This window comes from Miniopterus natalensis, chromosome 18 (assembly GCF_054644295.1).
Source record: "Miniopterus natalensis isolate mMinNat1 chromosome 18, mMinNat1.hap1, whole genome shotgun sequence".
NCBI lineage: Eukaryota > Metazoa > Chordata > Mammalia > Chiroptera > Miniopteridae > Miniopterus > Miniopterus natalensis.
The window spans coordinates 23,273,174-23,290,978 of NC_142098.1; the positions used below are offsets into that span (position 1 = coordinate 23,273,174).

The window sequence follows — 17,805 nt, forward strand, 5'->3', positions numbered from 1 at the left end:
GCTCAGGTTCATTCCTGGTGAAGCTGCTTCCTCTCTGCTCTCTTACATATCCTGTCCTGGCTGGGAGAGGTGTGGGTCACCCCAAAGACTAAGGTAACTCCTTTCCATTTAGGCATCCCCATTGCTGGGAGCCTGGGACAAAGCCTGAGGAACTTGGAACCCTTATTCCTACTCCATGGGTCTCCTTTCTTGGTGTGGGAAGGGACCTTGATAGCTCTCCTTGGGGCCCCCAAATAAACCTGAACCCCATTTGCAGCTGCCTGGAGATGAGCCCGCAGTACCTGTGAATGGCCTTCTGCCCACCACCCCCAGGTCATTTGGCCAGTGATACCTCCATCCCTCGTTCCAGACCTGTCTGACTTATTGCAGTCTGGGGAGGGGATGGTGCTTAGGCTATAGATGAAGGTCACTTTCAGGAAGCCTATCCCAACTGCTCTGCTGGTAGGAACCCCAGGGCTGACTTGCCCATGGCCAACATCACTTATGACAGACTGAGCCCCAACTGGGCCTTAGAACATTCTGAACGTTCTTTAAGCAGCTGCTACCAATCATTGGAAATGGAAGTGAAGTTATTCTCCTCACACCACACCTCTCCAAGGTACGATTATAACTCACAGTTCATTTGCCCTCAAAGTCGGAATCTGTCTACCAGGGATCCCAGGCCAGAGCTACAACCTGACAGTTGTTCCCCCTAAGCCCACGAGAGGGCTCCTGCCACCATAAACCCAGACACCACAGCATCTGTTGGGGCAGAGGTGCCCAGCTTTCCCCTCAGTCAGGGCCTATAGCCTCAGCCCCCCACTTCTGAGGGTTGGGGAGGGGCCTGGCATCCTGGAAGCCAATGTCTAAACTCTCCTCCCCCCTGAAGGTCCCAGGAGCCTATTGTATGGGCCCAACTCCCTCATCCGCTGGCTCCTTAGGAAACAGGCTTGGCCAGCCACATAGGGGCACCCTCCTCCTCACTTCACGCTCTCTCTCAAGCCATCAGAGTTCCTTCCCTGCCTTCACCCCTCAACCCCCCTTACCTCTTCCCCTCAGCTGTTCAGGCCCTGGGCAGAGGCGGCTGTCTGTGACTCCTTGGTTCCAGGAACCCTTCCTCTGTGTTAACACTGGGTTGAGCCTGGACTTTGCTCCTCTGACTTTTCTGTCCCCTGGCTGCCTTGGATGGGAGCAGTAGCTGTGCCAAGGGGCGGTGTGGGGCAAGTCTCATTGGCTCCCTCCCCAAACCACCCCATACAGGTCAGCCTCATGAATTCCACAGAGGGATGGCTCACTAGACCCCACCTCCCAGGGCGCGTTCAGTAGGAGCAGGTTTCTCCCCTACAGGACAGGGCTTGTCTCTAATATGCCTCCCACTGCCTGGCAACTAGTAGGTGCTCAGCAAATAGCTATTTCCCCACAATTTTTTATTAGGAAAAATTCCAAACATACAGAAGAGTTGAAAGAACAAGTGTACTGTTCACTGACACATCAGTCACTGAAGATTCAAAGCCGAATATTTTTGTCTTATTTGCTGTATTTTGGAGAAACCGATTTGGAATTTGCGTATTTCTTATCATCACTCACCTACATAATTCACCACCTGTCTCCTAAGAATAAAGACATTCTCCTAAAAACCTCAACAACATTAAATGCTACTAGACGATTTTATACTTGGGAGGTACTCCTGTCCAGACAGTCCCCCAGAGTAAGTGGAACATACTTCCCAGCTCCTGCCCATCCCCTCCCCTCTGAGAGCTTGTCTGGATGAAAGATGACAGATACCAGGTTCCACCTGGGAAGCCCAGACACCCGTCCTACCCCCACCCAGGAGCTGGCAATCCAGGTGTGAATTCAAAGGACACAGTAGTCAGCAGAGGGCTGAAGTGTGCCAGGTGGGAGTGAAAGTTGCTGGGAGTTGGGAGGGGGGTTAGCATCAGTTCCAGGAGCCTGAATAGCACCTGGTGTGGGTTCCAGCCCTACCCCACCTGGCTCATGACCACTCAGCTCACCCAGGATGCTGCCAAGGCCACCAGGCCTAAACAACTGAGGTGGGCATACAGTCCTCTGCCTGCAGGCCCAGGGGTCAGGCAAGGAGATCTCCTTCAAGGCCAGCTTTGCTGGAGGAATTAAATATAGAACAGGGAGACACAGTTGCCAGGCAGAGCAGGCAGTGCTGTGAATAGAACAATGCTCTTTGCAGTGATGAAGCTACGAGAGAGCCTGCTATGCATGTGCCAGGGGCTTCTGGGCAGACTCTGACCTTCATGGTGACCTTTGAGTTGCATGACTTTGCCCCACTCCACATGCGAGAAAACTGAAGTTTAGACGAATGAAGTCACTTCCCCAAAATCATTCTGCCAAGTGGAGCCACATGCAGATAATTTCGAGCCCACGTTCTGGCTACCATGGTGATCGCTGGTCCTGGGGTCTCTGCTTCAGGATGGTCTGACTCCAAGGCCCAGGCTGACCCACATACTCTTCAAGTATTTCTCTGAACATACTGAGTGTGCCTCTACCTTAGCTCACGTGTGCCCACGGGCTTGCAACACCCTTGCAGAGTAGGTGCTTCAGGAAGCGTCTGACAGAAGGCGGCTACAGAGCCAGGGCCTGGCGGGGTTGGAGCCCAAGAGGGACAGCACACGGAGGCCTGAGAAGGGCAGAGAAGGTGTGGAGTCATCTCCCTCCAGAGCTGTCCTTCGCAGGCTCTACAGGAGGCTCTGGTATGCTGCTCTGGGAGCCTGTCTGGCACAGGGAAAGAGGTCAGGTGTGCAGTGCTACCCACTGCCCTGAGCTTCCCGCCCAGCCTGAGTCGTGCCAACTCTTGTGAACCCTGAGTGGCTCTGAGCTGGCTTAGCCTCAAACAGGGCCTGTCTCTGGGCCTCAATGAAGCATGCCCATGAGTCAGCACTGAGATATGGACTGAGCAACAGGCAGGCAGGACATAGGGTGAGGAGCAGGGGGCGGAGCGCTGGGCCAGCACCTGAAAGACTCCACATCCTTGCAGCTTCCAGTGGCTGCGAGATCTTTGCCCCTGCAGATCTTGCAGAAGAGTTTTGTCACAACCGCTCCAAAGGTGATGGCAGATTGATTCCATGATGCTTGAGAGGGTTAGTGGACCTGTAGGTCTGGGGTCTGACCTGCCATGCTCCCTCTACCCAGGCATGACCGCTCTGAGAACCCCATCACACTTGCAGTCCCAAGTAGTACCATGAAGGAAGGCTAAGGACGTAGGGGGAGTGAGAGACAGGGTGTACAACGCTTATTTCCTGACTGTGTTACAGCACCATTAAAATAAAGTCACACAATGCATCTTTTATTAGACATTATTTTAATACCATATCAAAACATCTTGACTAATGAAGAAAGCTTTCCCCCAACTTTGAACATTTTTTAAAACATTTTATAAGGGTTTTATTTTTTTGTATTTTAATATATAAATACAGAAACCTATCTTGCATGGGCTGATGCCATGTGTGAACATCGATGGCTAAAATGTTCTCAAACAGAGTGCCTGAAAACGGGTAGCTGTACATATTCCTTTAATAAGTCTTTTGTTTAAGTTTTCTGGAAAAAAATCCACAAGGGTCTAAGAAGAATGTTCAGGCATTTTTGCAGGACACTTGTGATTGTTAAATCCTCTGAACTGACCAGAACCAGGAGGGAAGGAGGGAGACGAATTGGGAATGGAGGGGAAGAAGATCTTCCATGGGTTGTTGGTTTTGGCAATAAAGTCAAGATCTCAGGGTCCCAAGGGGAGAAAAGTGCAAAACTAAGCCAGGAAAATGGACAAAGAAAACCAAGGCAGAGTGGTTGGTGATGGAGAGGGCCGAACTGATGGGGCGCCGGGCATAGGAGGACTGTGCTCCCACGCCATCAGAACACGAACCTGGCTCTGTTCGTTTCTGTCACTGAGTGGGTTCTAGCTGGGCAGCAGACAGCGATCTGTAAACATCACGGGCGAAAACACCAGTCGACACTAGACTTTTTTTTATGATTTTTTTTTTTTTTTTTGTAAACACTTTAGAGACAGACCCACAATGCCTTTCAAAGGTGAAAAAGAAAATGCCCTTTCCCTCCTGGGATGAGGGGTGAGGGAAAGGAGGGCGGTTGATTCTTTCTTCTCTCAAACTCGTGGCTCATCCAATTTGGTGTTCTCAGGGAGAAAGGGAGAACCATTCTCTGGAAGTCAGTGCGGAGGGGGTGCCCTGTTCCCACTGGTGTCCCCAGCTCAGCTCTGCCCCAGTGTCCGAAGCCTCCTCTCAGGAACAGGGCTGGCTGTCCCTGTGTGGACCACAATACGTAAGTCGTGCTCCTGTCGGGCTGTAGCTAGCCACACGTATCCGGCTGAGGCCCAGCTGGGCGCCTGTGGTTCCAGTTCGGGCCCGAGAAGGCAAACATCATGCCGGGAATTTGGACTCACTCCAGCGCCAGGCTCCACTCCCTCTGCCTCACTCTCACCCTCACTGTTTCTTCTCCCCATGTCCTCAGTTCTTGAGGTGAAGGTAAAAAGAGCAAATGTCCCTGATTTGTCTGCCATCATCAGCTGTTTTGGAAGTTTACTTGGAATAAATAAAACAAACCTAACAAGAACAGAAAAAAACAAAAAAACAAGAGAGAGAGAACAGAGACCCCAAAACCTTTGGATGTGAGAGGAGGTGGAGTCAGGGTTTTGGTTTCCCTAGGGGTTTTGTCTGTTTCCCAGGAAAAAGGAAGTGCGAGCCCAGAACTTGGAAGGGACAGGTAAGATGGGGGACAGGAGAGGATGATCAGCAGTAAGGCAGGGTGCCCTGGGGAAGAAATGGAGAGGTCAGGCCGAAAGTTCTATTGAGGGATGTGTGAGCACATTTTGGGGAGGAAGACAGTTGGCTGGCCTGCTGTGGAACCAAGGACCTGTGCTGTGGGGTGGGCGGCTGGATCTGGCCTGGGGGGGTCTCAGCTCCATCCAGCAGCAGGTGTGAGGGAGGTGGCCTGAGGCAGGGAGGCCCAGCAGTGGAATGATTGCTGCTGAGTACTGCAGGAGACAATGGACCACCCCACAGGCTGTCTAGTTTAATAAGTGTGACGTCCACATGGGGACGAGGAGTGAGGACCTGCCCTAGCTGCTCAGCAAGCACAAGGCAGGTGCAAGCCCAGAGTCCTGAGCTTGTACGGCTCCTCCCACCTGGCACATTCCAAGGGGCTCTTCCTGAACCTTCTTCAGGGAGATTCACTCTAAAAGTCTGGAATAAACTGGTCTTTCCCCAAAGAATCAACTGTACTGAGCATGTTTTTCTTCAAAACCATGCAAGTTTGCATCTTTTTAGCCTTCCCAGAATACCCCCTCACCCCCCACCATACCACTACTAACTGATAAGGTGCTCCCTTCTCCCTCTGCTCCCCTCCTGGGGGTGTGTAAAGGCAACTCAGCTCCCACCGACAGGCCCCAGAGTGACCTGATCCCAAGCCTTGAGCCCAGAGCACCCCCAACCACCGCTCACCTTTGAGAGGAGTCAGCAAGAGAGCCCAGCAGGGTCAGTCCGCAGGGTGTTCTGGACAAGATCTGTTCACTTCAAACCACGAGTCTATGCAGCTGAGGCAGGAGGCGGCAAGGGGAGACATGTTACCGCTGACCAGGCTGCTCCTTAGGGGGCTCACTCCAAGGGTCAGGTTTCTGAGCAGGGGTTTCCTAAATCTCTTCTGCGAGGACCCCAGGGGAAAACAAGTGTGTCCCCAGATACCCACTTTCTGAAGCAAGGAGGAGGCAGAACACCAAAACTGATCTTGGTTCAGCCTGGGTGGCCAACCTGGCATGGTGCGTACAGGATTGGGGTGGATCTGGATGCTGGAAGGGTGGTATGTGGCCTTGAGAAGGATTAAGACCGTACTTGCATGGAGCCTAGGACGGTGGCAACAGCTACTATGAGTAGGGGTAGAGTGCAGGGCAGCTAGCCAGCTTTCCCTCAGGCTTGAAGGACAGGAAGTGGGAACCAAGACACAGAAGGCTGGCCATTACTCTGAGCTCTCAAAGAGCTCTCCCCTGGGTCAAAGGAGCAGCTTTGACGCTCCCTCCCGAGGGGGTGTCTTCTCAGGAGACCCCAACCTACCTGGTTGGGTTGGCTGTGGTTAGTTGCCAACATTTAGCCCTTCCCAGAGAAGGACAGCCCTCTGCCTTAGTGACACTGCTAAGGAGAACGAGACAGGAGGCTGACAGTGAAACCCTGGTCTCCAGTGTTCACAGAAAGGACTGTCTGAATCAAAGAGGGAACAGAGATTGCCCCAGGAGAGCTTTCTGATTTGTAAACCAACATCTGGGTATTTTCAAAGACAGAATCCAGACAGGTAATTTGTATAATTCTCCCCAGAGCCAAAGATTTCCTTCTTCTGGTTCTGGTTGGTTCCTGGCCAGGAAACTGGAGCATTCTGTACAGGGCCTGGACCAAGACCCCCTCCTCCAGGCCAACCTTGAGCCTACCCTGCATCAGCCACATCTGTGCCCCGGGCACCACGATTGCCCTGTGGCCAGTGGCCCTGTGAGTCAGGCTTTGGAAAAGCCCATGTGTCAGGAAGAAGCTCTGAGGCTCAAGGAGCCAAGAGCAGGTGGTGGCCCCAGGCAGCACAGAGCGTTCTCCTGTCTTGGGTAGGGAGGTGTCTTCTTTCCAGTTGGAAACAAGAATGAGGCTCATGCTGGAGCCTGAGGACCAATCTCAGCCCTGCTAATTATAGCAGCTTTCAGCACCATGGCCCCAAAGGTAGTGGCTATTCCTGACTGCTTGGCCCTCTGGGGAGAAGGGGGGATGGAGGGGCAGTAAGCACACCCCTCCATGCTGCCTCTCTCGCACAGATGGGGGGCCTCACTCCATGGAGTAGAGGGGCCACAGAGGAACAAAAGGCTTGGGGGAATGGATAAAGAATCAACCTTCCAAAGAAGGGAATCTTTGGCTCTGTGGGATCCTAAGCACCTCCAACCTGTGGAGCTCCACAGGTGTTCCCATTGTCCCCCACCATCCAGGCAGGCTGTCAACCCAGAGCAAAACCTCTGGCAATGTGATTGGCCCTGTACTCAGCTGGCCTCTGCCTCAACCTCATTCACATTGCCCTGCGGGGGGGGGGGGGGGGGGGGGGGGGGGGGGGAATTCTCTGGTAACCAAAGGGAATAGAATGGCTAATGATGCCCTTCTCTCCCCTGCCTGTAGCAGAGGAAGGAGCCCTCTGGGATCTGATATGTGGCTGAGTTGGCCCTGTTGTCCTCTCGTACCTTTTGTGATAAATGCACAGGCAGGGCAGCCTGGCTATCGTGTCCCCCTGAAGCAGCTCCTCCAGGCAGATCACACACTCACCAGCGTCTTTAGTCAGCACGTCATCTGCAAAGGGAAACGGAAGAGTGAGAGAGGGTCAGTCACCAGCAGGCAAGTGGCACAAAGCAGGCATGGATCTAGAACAGGTTGGGACAGCTTGGGTCACCAAACGTGTACAAGGAACTGTGGGGGACACAGAAGCCCAAAATGAACCTGGACCTGAAGGCCCTCTCTGCAGAGATAAGACATGCATATCACATGTTAATTATGTGAAGACAAAATGAAATTAATCACCAAATAAGTGGTCCAGGGTTAGGGTTAGGAGGCTTGGAGAGGGATAGATGTGTAGAAGAAGCAGAATGGGGCAAACTATTTCCCTAAATAGGCTTTTCCCCTAAACATACACATAGACCAAGTGTACTGATTCTGGTTTGAAAAAATATGGGGATGACGAGAGCAGTATAGTAATATGAGGCAAAAATGAACGGAAAAAATAGGTACTTTCACAAATACTTGTACATGCACATCCATAGCAGCACTATTCACCAGAGCCAAAAGGTGGAAACAAATGCCCACCAACTAATGAACAAACAAAATGTGATATATCCATGCAGTGAAATATTACTCAGCCATGAAAAGGAATGAAGAACCAAGGCATGCTACACTGTGGATGACTCAAAAATATTATGCTAAGTGAAAGAAGCCTGACACAAAAAGTCACCTATTATATGATTCCATTACATGAAATGTCCAGAATAGGCAAATTCATAGAGACAAAAAGTAGATCAGGGATCAAGGGCAGGAGGAAATAGGGGAGTGACTGTTTAATAGTAAGGGGTTTTCTTTTTTTCTTTTTCATGGTAAGAACACTTAACATGAGATCTACCTTCCTAACAAAATTTTAAGTGTACAGTAGTCTTAACAACAGGTACAATGAACTTACTCATCTTGCATAACTGAAACTTTATACCCATTGAGTAGCAACTCCCATTTCCCTCTCCCCCCAGGTTCTGGCCACCATCATTCCATTCATTCCCTGGTTCTATGAGGTTGACTATCTTAAATATCACATATAAGTAGAATCATGAGAAGGGTTTTCTTTTGGGGTGATGAAAATGTTTGTAATTAGATAGATATGGTGGCTGTACAACACTGTGAATGTTCTAAATGCTACTAAATTGTAAAATTCAATTTTTTAAAAAAGAAAAAAGCCTCCCACCCCCACACAAAAAAGAATGAATAGAAGGAAGCCCCTGCGCACCATGGGCCCCAACAAAGCCATGACCAGAAAAGCTGAGCAGAGCGGGAAGAGCACCACAGCCAAGTCAGCAGTCCTTTACTCAATTTCTAGGACATTCTGGGCACTGGTGATTCAGTGAATAAGCCACGAACTCAGGATGCAACAAGATCATAGTCTAGCAGGAGAGACCGAACAAGAAAATGGAAATGAACAGAACAGAAATTTCTAGGAAGTCTTATGATGCACCTAGGCCCAGGTATGAGAAGTATGAAAAAATACCTAATTGGTTGGAGTAGGGACTGTTCAGGGAAGGATAGTCCAGGCAAAGGGAACAATATTGGCGCACCTGGGAACTGCAGGTTTGCTATGGCAGGTGCAAGCTCCTGGGGCCATGGCAGGGGTGGAGGGGAGTGAGACCAAACTTGTGTCCTGCTGTGGTACATGGGTTTTATCTGGTTCACTGAGAAGCCCTGGAGGCCAACTCTGATCACATCTGGTGTCCAGAAACTACTGGAGGAGTGACTGAAAGAACCCAGATAGGGAGCCCATACTGGAGGCCAACACAGCAATACAGAGGGGGTGAACTCAAGGCCTGCACTAGCAATGGGGGCAGGAAGGGAGGAACGGTGCGCTCACAAGGGAAGCAAGGAAAATGGCGGACACTTGTCATTAAGAGAGGGAACCCAAGAGGAGGACAGGCATGGGAAGGCATGTTAATGGGAATTTCTAGGAGCCCGGTCAAGTCTACATCTGGGTGGTTTTTTGTTTGTTTGTTTGTTCTTAGTTGATCTTAGAGAGAGGGAGAGAGAAAATAACACACACTGATGTGAGACAGAAACAGAGATCGGTTGCCTCCCATACCCACCCCAACCAGGGATCGAACCCATCACCTCTTGGTGTACGGGACAATGCTCCATACAAGTGATAGAAGAAGTGTGGGTGACAGGTTGTAGATGTGACATAAAGAGACTGTGTGGGGAGAAAGTTTAGACTATAATCCAAAGAAGGCGGAATAGGAATCTAGGTCAACCTTAATACCTGAAAGGACAGTGAAAGAGGTGAAATAAGCAAAGGTTACCCAGAAGTTCTCAAAGCCACAAGGGAAAAACCTCAAGTAGGTTTATAAGCGTGAAAAAAGGAGAGCTTAAAACAGGATCACTTCTCCACTGCTAAGATTTTAATTGTTCGTGAACACCCCATGATATGTACTGAGATTTCGATTTCATGTGTGTGTGTGTGTTCATCTGAGCCTCACAATCTTAGGAGCTAGGCAGGGCACATGGTATTGCTCTCAGTTAACAAAGATACTGAAGCCAGAAGTCAGACATCTTGCCTAAGTCAGAGGGCTCATGAATGGTCGTGCAGGCCTGGGACCCTCTAATTGGTACCCTCCTCCACTGCTATTTCTCTGTGCCCTTTGATTACTTGGGTGGAAAGAGAAACATCTGGGACCCATAAAATGAGGATTCTTCATGGCCTAGAAGGCTAGGGTGACTCAAAGCCTCTTACCAGGAAGCCCAAGGAAAAAACCCAAGATAAAACCAACTCAATACGTCAGTTCCTGTGTACATGAGCTGGGAGAAAAGTCACTCTCAGCTTCTTGGCCACCAGACAATCTGTGGCCATTTTCTCTGTCTGTAAATCCAAAGGCTGCCTGAGGGCTCCTGGGATGGAGTTTGGAACTTGACTGTGTGGGGAAGCAAGCAGTGCTCACACCCAGCACAGTACCCAGGGAGCAGCTTCTCCTCGGTACTATGGAGAAGGGAGGAACATGCCCAAGTGGGCTGAGTAAAGCTTCCTGTCCCAATCCCTGAGGCCCTGGAAATCAGCAGCCCCTAGATGTCTCTGGGAGCCTCGCAGGGAAGAGGAAATGACTGAAGCTGAAGCTTGGCTATCTACTGGTTCCTACAAGACTTCCACACTCTCAGATGGGAGCCTGCTGCCCACTGTGGGAGGACTTCACAGCACAAAGCCAAGAACACTAGGCCTGGCACAAGTTGCAGATGAACTCAAATACCCCTTGGTATCCCCAGGTCCCCAGAGGAGGGGGTTCAACCAATGCTGGTTGATGAGAACACAGGAACAAAGCTGTGCTTTCTACCTTTCTCTTACTGCCTCCCAAGTCCCTTCCAAGCACCCTGATATCCTGTGCAAGGCCAATGTCACTGCTCAACGGGGAGTCTGAAAGTGTGTTTGGCCAGGCTGGGGGTGGTGAAAATGGTGTCAATGCCTGTCCCTCCAATAAGACCAGGAACAAACCACAGCGGTAGGCAAAGTTCTCTAGAGCCAAAACAAGACCCCCAGAACTGCTGGTGGCAAGGAGGGGGTGGGGAAGCCCAAACAGCTCTGGATACATTTCTGCTAGCAGCAAAGAGGGAAGGCTGATGTTCTGCAGTTCACAGAGAGCAGCTGAGTATGGGACTGTGCATAATACGTTTCCACTTGTGCCTGATGGCAAGCAAGGTCCTGGTGGGAAAGGAGGTGGAAGCCAAAGGGAGAACCCCCTGCAAATGATGCAGAGACACAGGCTCCACCCCCTGGCCTCATTTCTAGTCTAGGTGTGGAACAGCCTGGTGTTGCAGCCTCTCAGCACCCACAGAACTGCTGGCCAGTCTCCTGGGGAGACAGGAAGGGGAAGTGCCACCAACGCCAAGACTTGTCAGCTCCATTCCTGAGGAATCTCTGGGCAAAGGGGAGACTTTTAGCAGAGAGAGTTCCCCTACAAGCATCCCCACCCCAACACCTCAGGACTGTGAGGTAGGATCCAATTGTTTTGGAGAGGTGGTCTGCAATGATGATAGCCCAGAGGAGTGAGCCACTAAAGCTCAGGCCAGAGGGCTTGATTTACAGAGGCTCCCCACAGTGACCCCACTCAGTCACCTCCTTCGGCCTCCTTCCCTTCCACACACTCCTCATTTACCCAGCAGCCTGACCTGCCAATCAGCAGCTGCTATAGCATCTAACAACAGCTCCTGGCAGTGCCTCACTGAGCTAAGAAAACCCTCGGCCAGGAACTGGCTCCCCCAGACCCCAAAAAAGGCATTTCCATCCCAAATACAGGGTTTCAGAAGAGACACAGGCTAAATAAGCACCACTTACTCAGGTTTACTGGCTCAGCTAGGGGTAAACTAGCAGCAGGCATTCCTGCTTTTAGGGGAACCAGATTCCCTTTCCTCTAAACCATGTGTGACACCAGCATTTCAAGAACCCTGAAGTTGGGGACAATGACCTTTGGCAGATAGGAGGGGAGGGCAGTCAGGACCCTGAAGAAGCAGGGCATGGGTTCTGCCCACCCAAAGAAAGCTGAAGAGAGCCCTGGCCTGTGTGGCTCGGTTGGTTCAGCATCATCCTGTACACTAGAAGGTTGCTGGTTCGATTCTGGTCAGGGCACATACCCAGGTTGCAGGCTCGATCCCCACTAGGGGGTGAGCAGGAGGCAACTGATTGTTTCTCTTTCACATCGATGTTTCTCCCTCTCTCTCCCTTCCTCTCTAAAATCAAGAAAAACATATTTTAAATAAATAAATAAATAAATAAATAAATAAATAAATAAATAAATAAATAAGGCAAGCAAGCTGAGGAGAATCTTTCTGAAGCTGCTCTGATAACCACTAAGCTCTCTTAATACCACTGGCAAAGGAACTTGCCATACACCAGAATTTTCCAGGGCCAAGAACCCCTGGCTGGTCCTGGAAACAGGGTGTCCTATACTTTCAACGGCAGTCAGTCATCTGTCTTCCCTCCACCCATATACAACTCTCTTTTGTTCATTACAAAATCAGGTCCCCCATCTCGAGGCTAACTCTGCTCGCTGAACAATTTGTTGGTCCAAATTTGAGGGCATATTCTAGAGGGAGAGTTCCCCTAGTCTCGGGACCACACACAGATGTTGGAAAGGGAGAGAAATTAAAAGTCCCATTCGAGCTGACCACATTTACCCACAGAAATGGGTCCCTCCAGCTCCTTCCTATCTCCTAGGAGTCCTGGGTTCGGAGCCTCCCTGGAAGAGGAGAGCGAAGGATGTAACGTTCAGTGCTCTGGGGTTTGGCACCCTCTCTGCCCCTCCAGCAGGGGTTAGTGCCTGCCCCGAGAGCACAGGTTACTGGTCTTCGCATTTCTCTAGAGCACTGGGCAAACCAGTTGAACTAGTCTAGCCTTTACTAAAAGTGTTTTGCTTTTTTTTAAATCTGGCAGGCCGCTACTGGAGGCCTTCCAACCCCCAGCTCAGGCCAACCCTCATAATAAGAAAAATACTATTTTCTATCTGCTTCATTTAGGAGGTTTCTACTATTTTTCCTTTGGTGGTTAACTAAATTTCATCTTATATAACCACTGTAAATTTTCTAAAAAATTCCCCAACTGGTGCCAGCAATTACAAAAAATGTGTGTGTGTTTGTAGATAGAAAACCTCCAGGGCAGTGACCAGGAGTTCCAATGAATCTTCCTAAGAAAACAGCAATCTTTCTCAATGTACTAGGAAAGCCTCGTCTTGCCCCCTTTCCAGAAAGATTCTGAGAGCTCTATACTTCACAGACTCTTTAAGTCTCCTCACATTTTTTTTTTTTAATTAGAAAAGATAAAGTGAAGCCAGGAGGTTGGGATGTTAAGAAATCATGGGTAAGATACGTTACTGGCAAAACCAAAATAAATACCTAGAGGTCCTGACTGGGGGATTTGGCCTATGGGCCCTGAAAGTTGTGTTTTGTCTGAACAAAAACAGGACTTAGACCAGCCCTGAAGACTCCCACTCCATATACAAACCCCAGGTGGCTAACACCTTCTTACCAGGAAGGTCTAGGTATCTTCAGAAAAGAAAAGCAATACAAGGAGTCCAGCCACAAGGCCTCATTTTCACACTAACAGTGCACACAGAGGGGCCAGACCACTGTTTCTGAAGCACCTTCATCACCTTATGACAAATTCCATGGAGAGGACCCATGCAGCATGCCCTCTCTTTGCCTCTGGTGGTAAAGGACTGGCTTTTGCAAAGGAGATCCTTCAGTTTAAGGCCTCTAGTTTAGCCCAGCTGGGTGTGGCTCAGCAATTGAGCATCAATCGATGATCCAGAAGATCGTGGTTCGATTCCCACTCAGGGCACATGCCCAGGTTGTGGGCTTAGCCCCCAGTGCGGGGCGTACAGGAGGCAGCCGATCAATGACTCTCTCATCACTGATGTTTCCATCTCTCTCTCCCTCTCCCTTCTCTCTGAAATCAATAAAGACATATTTTTTTAAAAAAGAATATAAAGCCTCTAGTTTACATGCATGCACTTGCACGTGCAGACACACACACACCCCTGAGGAGGTGGCTTTTTGATTAAAGGAAGAGGGGAAAAACAGGAACAGTATGAGAACAGCCTCGGTGATGTCTCAGGCTGGTCGGCCAACCTCCTCGTCCTCTAAGGGGACTGTGACTCTGAGTGTGGCCTCTGCGGGTGACCTGTGCTTAGACTACTGGGCTGCCAAGCTGCTCTCCTATGGAGGTGAACGGAAAGGAGGAGCCTTCCCTATGGCTGCGGGCAGGGAGGAGATGTTATGGGCAGCACCAGGCACTTCTCCGGGCTAGAGCCTGAGCCCCCCTCCCCATTCTCCAAATGGGGCCAGGGGGTACTCCGCTCTTAGATGGCCCCAAGAGCACTCTGTCTTCCACAGCTGCCTTTGCAAAGTTCTCCCTGATGACACGAAGAGCCCAGTCCTCCCAGGTGAGCCCATTCTAAGGCTGCTTTGTGTTCTTGTGATACAGGCGGTATCTACAGAGATCTCTCCCTAGTAACCCACGGGACAAAAAGCAGTCTTCATGAGGGCTCTGCGCAATGTGGAAAATAAGTGAACACAGTTTCTGAGGCCATGGCTGGGGAGAAGACTTCTCTCCATCCGTGGTCCCAGGCAGAGAGGAGGAACAGAACAAAGCGGAGCTGGAGTCGCCTCCAAGGGATGCTCAATGACCAAGTCTACCGGGAAGCCCAGAGCACATGTGACAACAGATTCAGACCCTGCAGCTGTCAGTTCCCAGGGACAGGGAGAGGGTGTTTGCTGGGGAGAACAGGGGCTTCCTGGATACCAGGAGAATATGAAGGGGAGAGAAACTCAGGGAATACAGACAGGGTCACAACCTTCCCTGTGGCTGGTCCTCCAACCTGAGCAAAGGTTACCAGACTGCAAAGGTTACCAGATGGCATGCACGCATCCAGAGTCTTTTGGCTGAGTAAGTAAACGAGGTGAGAGACTAGGGGGATGTGTTTTCAGGAGAAGTGAGTGGATCAGATTCATTAGGTTCATTTCACAGGAAAAAACTGGAATCAGCATATGGGGGTCTGAGGAGGCAGGAGCCCAAGGAAAGGTCTGTAAAGAGTCTACTCAGGAAACTTTCACCATCAGCATGGGAACAAAGCAATCCAGGCTCTCTGAGATATCACAGAACTCTTTTCCTAAGCACCGCTGTGATTTTAATCCTAGAAGGTGAGCCCAGTGCCTGGGTTGGGGCACGCCCCACTCAGATCCAGTGCCTGTTCTTGTAGAAGACAGTTCTCAGATGAACATGGTTTGAAGACCAGACTAAGCACATAAGAATGGAAACCCAGAGAGGTGCCAGCAGCACAGAGCATGCAGCACTAAGATGAAAAGAAACCCAAGGGTGGTCTCGCCTCTTTCAGGGCTGTTGTAACTTCCTGAGCACTGACTCTATGCTGAAGGGTTTTACATGTAATATTTTACTTTATCCTGATGAAAATCTTATGAACCAGGTACTGATGTCCCCATTTTATGGACCAGAAAACCAAGGCTCTGCTAAACTGAGCAACATGTCTAGGATAATACAGTCAGTAAGTGGTAGAGGCAGGCTTTGAACTCAGATCAGCCAGGCTCCAAATCCTTACCCACAGCATACCAGGCAGATGTTGACACTCACTTTGTCCACTGAGCTGCCATATTAGGGGGATTTGGGTTTCATAAAATCCCTGGCCCAGTTTCCTACGTGTGTATTCACTGCTCAGTTCTGAGGCAGCTTCCATGGCAGGAAGCAGCATGGCTTTAGTGGAGCGACCAGGTGGTAGCTCAGTGTTTTTATTCCCTAAGGGTATCCACATGTTATGCTATCCTGCCGTGAAGTCAGAGCTTAAGCACTCCATGCAAACCACTGGCACAAACTCCCCGTCCTCCAAGGAGAGGTGGCTCACTCTCTGGGCCCTCTGCTGTCAGGTGTGAGAACAGATAGAAACTGTATCACCAACCAGAGGTCCAAGGAACCAAGGGGTCAGAAGAAAGGGCACAGGGACTGAGTGACCCAACAGACTTTCTGGAACCATGGACCTGACCCATGGGCCTTCTTCCCTTGTCCCTTTGCTCTTCCTCCCCGACTGGCACAGCAAGACTTCCTGAACTGGCAGGCTTCCCATCACCACTCAGGAATTCCTGCCAGAAGGTGGGTGGAAATGCTGCCCAGAACCATGTGAGGTTGGGAAGACCCTCACTCAGAGGCTCCTGGCCAAGTCCTTACCATTGTAAGAGAGGCGAGGTTTGCTCAGACACATTATAAAGTGCATTTCCATCTCATCGGAAGCCACAGACTTGGAGCAAATGGGGCACTTGAAACCTGAAAAACAGAAAAACAGGATGAAATGTTTTCTCCAAACCAAATATATCCGTTATAAATGTGGATACTCTTAAATGACATGGCCACGTGGGGCCAGGATGAACATGGAGATTTCAAATCTAGATACATCCTAGACTTGATTTCTCCGTCATTAAACCACCTCAACTTTTGTTATTTTATTACAGCCTCCAACTCCCATTTTTTCACTACCGCTCTCCCAGTCATATGCCTCTCGTTGAAGTTTATCAAAAGTCACTGACAGCTCATTTGAGTTTTACTTTCTTTTAGACCCTTTCCCAAGGTCGTCTAAGGAGCAGTGGGAACAGGCAGATATCAAATCAGGGCAACTAAATAACCTGTCTTTGAACAACAACGTGTTGAACACCCTTCCACCTCACAGCCCTCAAACTACTTGATTGGGTGCCTTGTAGGAGGAATTCCTACTGTCATCAGCATCTCCATCCCTCACTCCGAGCACCTTTGCCTCCCTGTGGCTAGGGCAGCTGTCCTCTGAGTGCGCAAGCAGTGGGATGGCCCTCCAGAGCATTCCCAAATGCCACACGTGCCTTGGCCATATGCCACTGAGAGTAACAGCTGTTTCACAACACCAGGCGAACACAGGGTTCTATTCCCAAGTGTGGGCTGCTTATATACCCAAGGGGTTTCATCAGGATTGTATCAGTATTGGAGATTTCAGTTGAGAATCTTCTGAGCTGAACTCTACTAAGCAAACATAGTCTCTTGAATTATTTATTATTATTATTTAAATATATTTTATTGATTTTAGAGAGAGAGGAAGGGAGAGGGAAAGAAATAGAAACACTGATGACAGAGAAACATTGATTGGCTGCCTCCTGCACACCCTCTACTGGGCATGTGCCCTGACTGGGAATCAAACTGGTGACCTCTTGGTGCATGGGACAATGCTCAAACCAACTGAGCCACACTGGCTGGCTTGATTTATTTTTTATAAAGTATTTTTTTATAGATAAACACAGATCAGCCATTTCCAATTTCCCCCATTTTACTTTTATTGAAATTATTTTCAAATGGATTCTTTTCCATTCTACCCAAAAGATCCAATACTATTAAAAAGTTATTGTTGTGAAGATTTGGCTCTTCTGTTAATTTTCAGTAAAAATGTCCCATGCAGTTTTATTGGATGCTGGTAATATTTATCAGCAACATTTCTTATGAAACAGAAGGCTGGGGCTTGTGCTGACTGTTAGCTGCTCCAAGACAGGAGAATTCCACACCTTCACTACTCTTTCCTCTCTACGTGGCCTCAATCAAGCAACCTTGGATCTGCCCTCATGCCTGTGCTCTGCAAACAAACCTATACTTATATCAAATAACATTCCACAGAATGACCAGCCATTAGAAGATTGTCTCATTTTCTTCAGAGATTGGTTCACTTTATTTTTTCACTCAAAATACCATAGTTTTGCAACAACTTAAGTAACTAAAGGATACTTCTACTTTAAACTTGCTAAGTCAGCGTTCTGTCTGCAGGCTGAGGGCCAGGGCTGTGGGCAGACTAGGATGAATGTGACCATGTCCTGACAAAGTCACTGGGAGGTGTTAAAGTGATTTGTTACTAATAAAAAGCCTTACACCTCACACATTCTTCACTTTCCTGATAACTTAGAACAGATTCATAGTTATCGCCATAGTAGCAGCAGCCAGTTCCTGAATCCCAATGTGATTCCTTGAGTGCAA

General features: G+C 49.5%; 1 protein-coding gene across 4 annotated transcripts in view; it reads right to left on the reverse strand.

The window, feature by feature from the left end:
• Positions 1-1,075: 1,075 nt before the first annotated feature.
• The window catches only part of ZNRF1 (zinc and ring finger 1), an 88,743-nt gene continuing 72,013 nt past the window's right edge, over positions 1,076-17,805 (reverse strand). The window contains exons 2-5 of one of the 4 annotated variants that reach the window (XM_087827357.1): positions 15,991-16,086; positions 7,217-7,322; positions 5,460-5,551; positions 1,076-2,720 (exon numbers count right to left, since the gene is read on the reverse strand). In XM_087827357.1, the coding sequence (XP_087683483.1) occupies positions 5,494-5,551; positions 7,217-7,322; positions 15,991-16,086 (260 nt within the window). In that variant the 3' untranslated portion in view covers positions 1,076-2,720; positions 5,460-5,493. The other 3 variants (XM_016196562.2, XM_016196570.2, XM_016196579.2) reach the window with 3 other exon arrangements.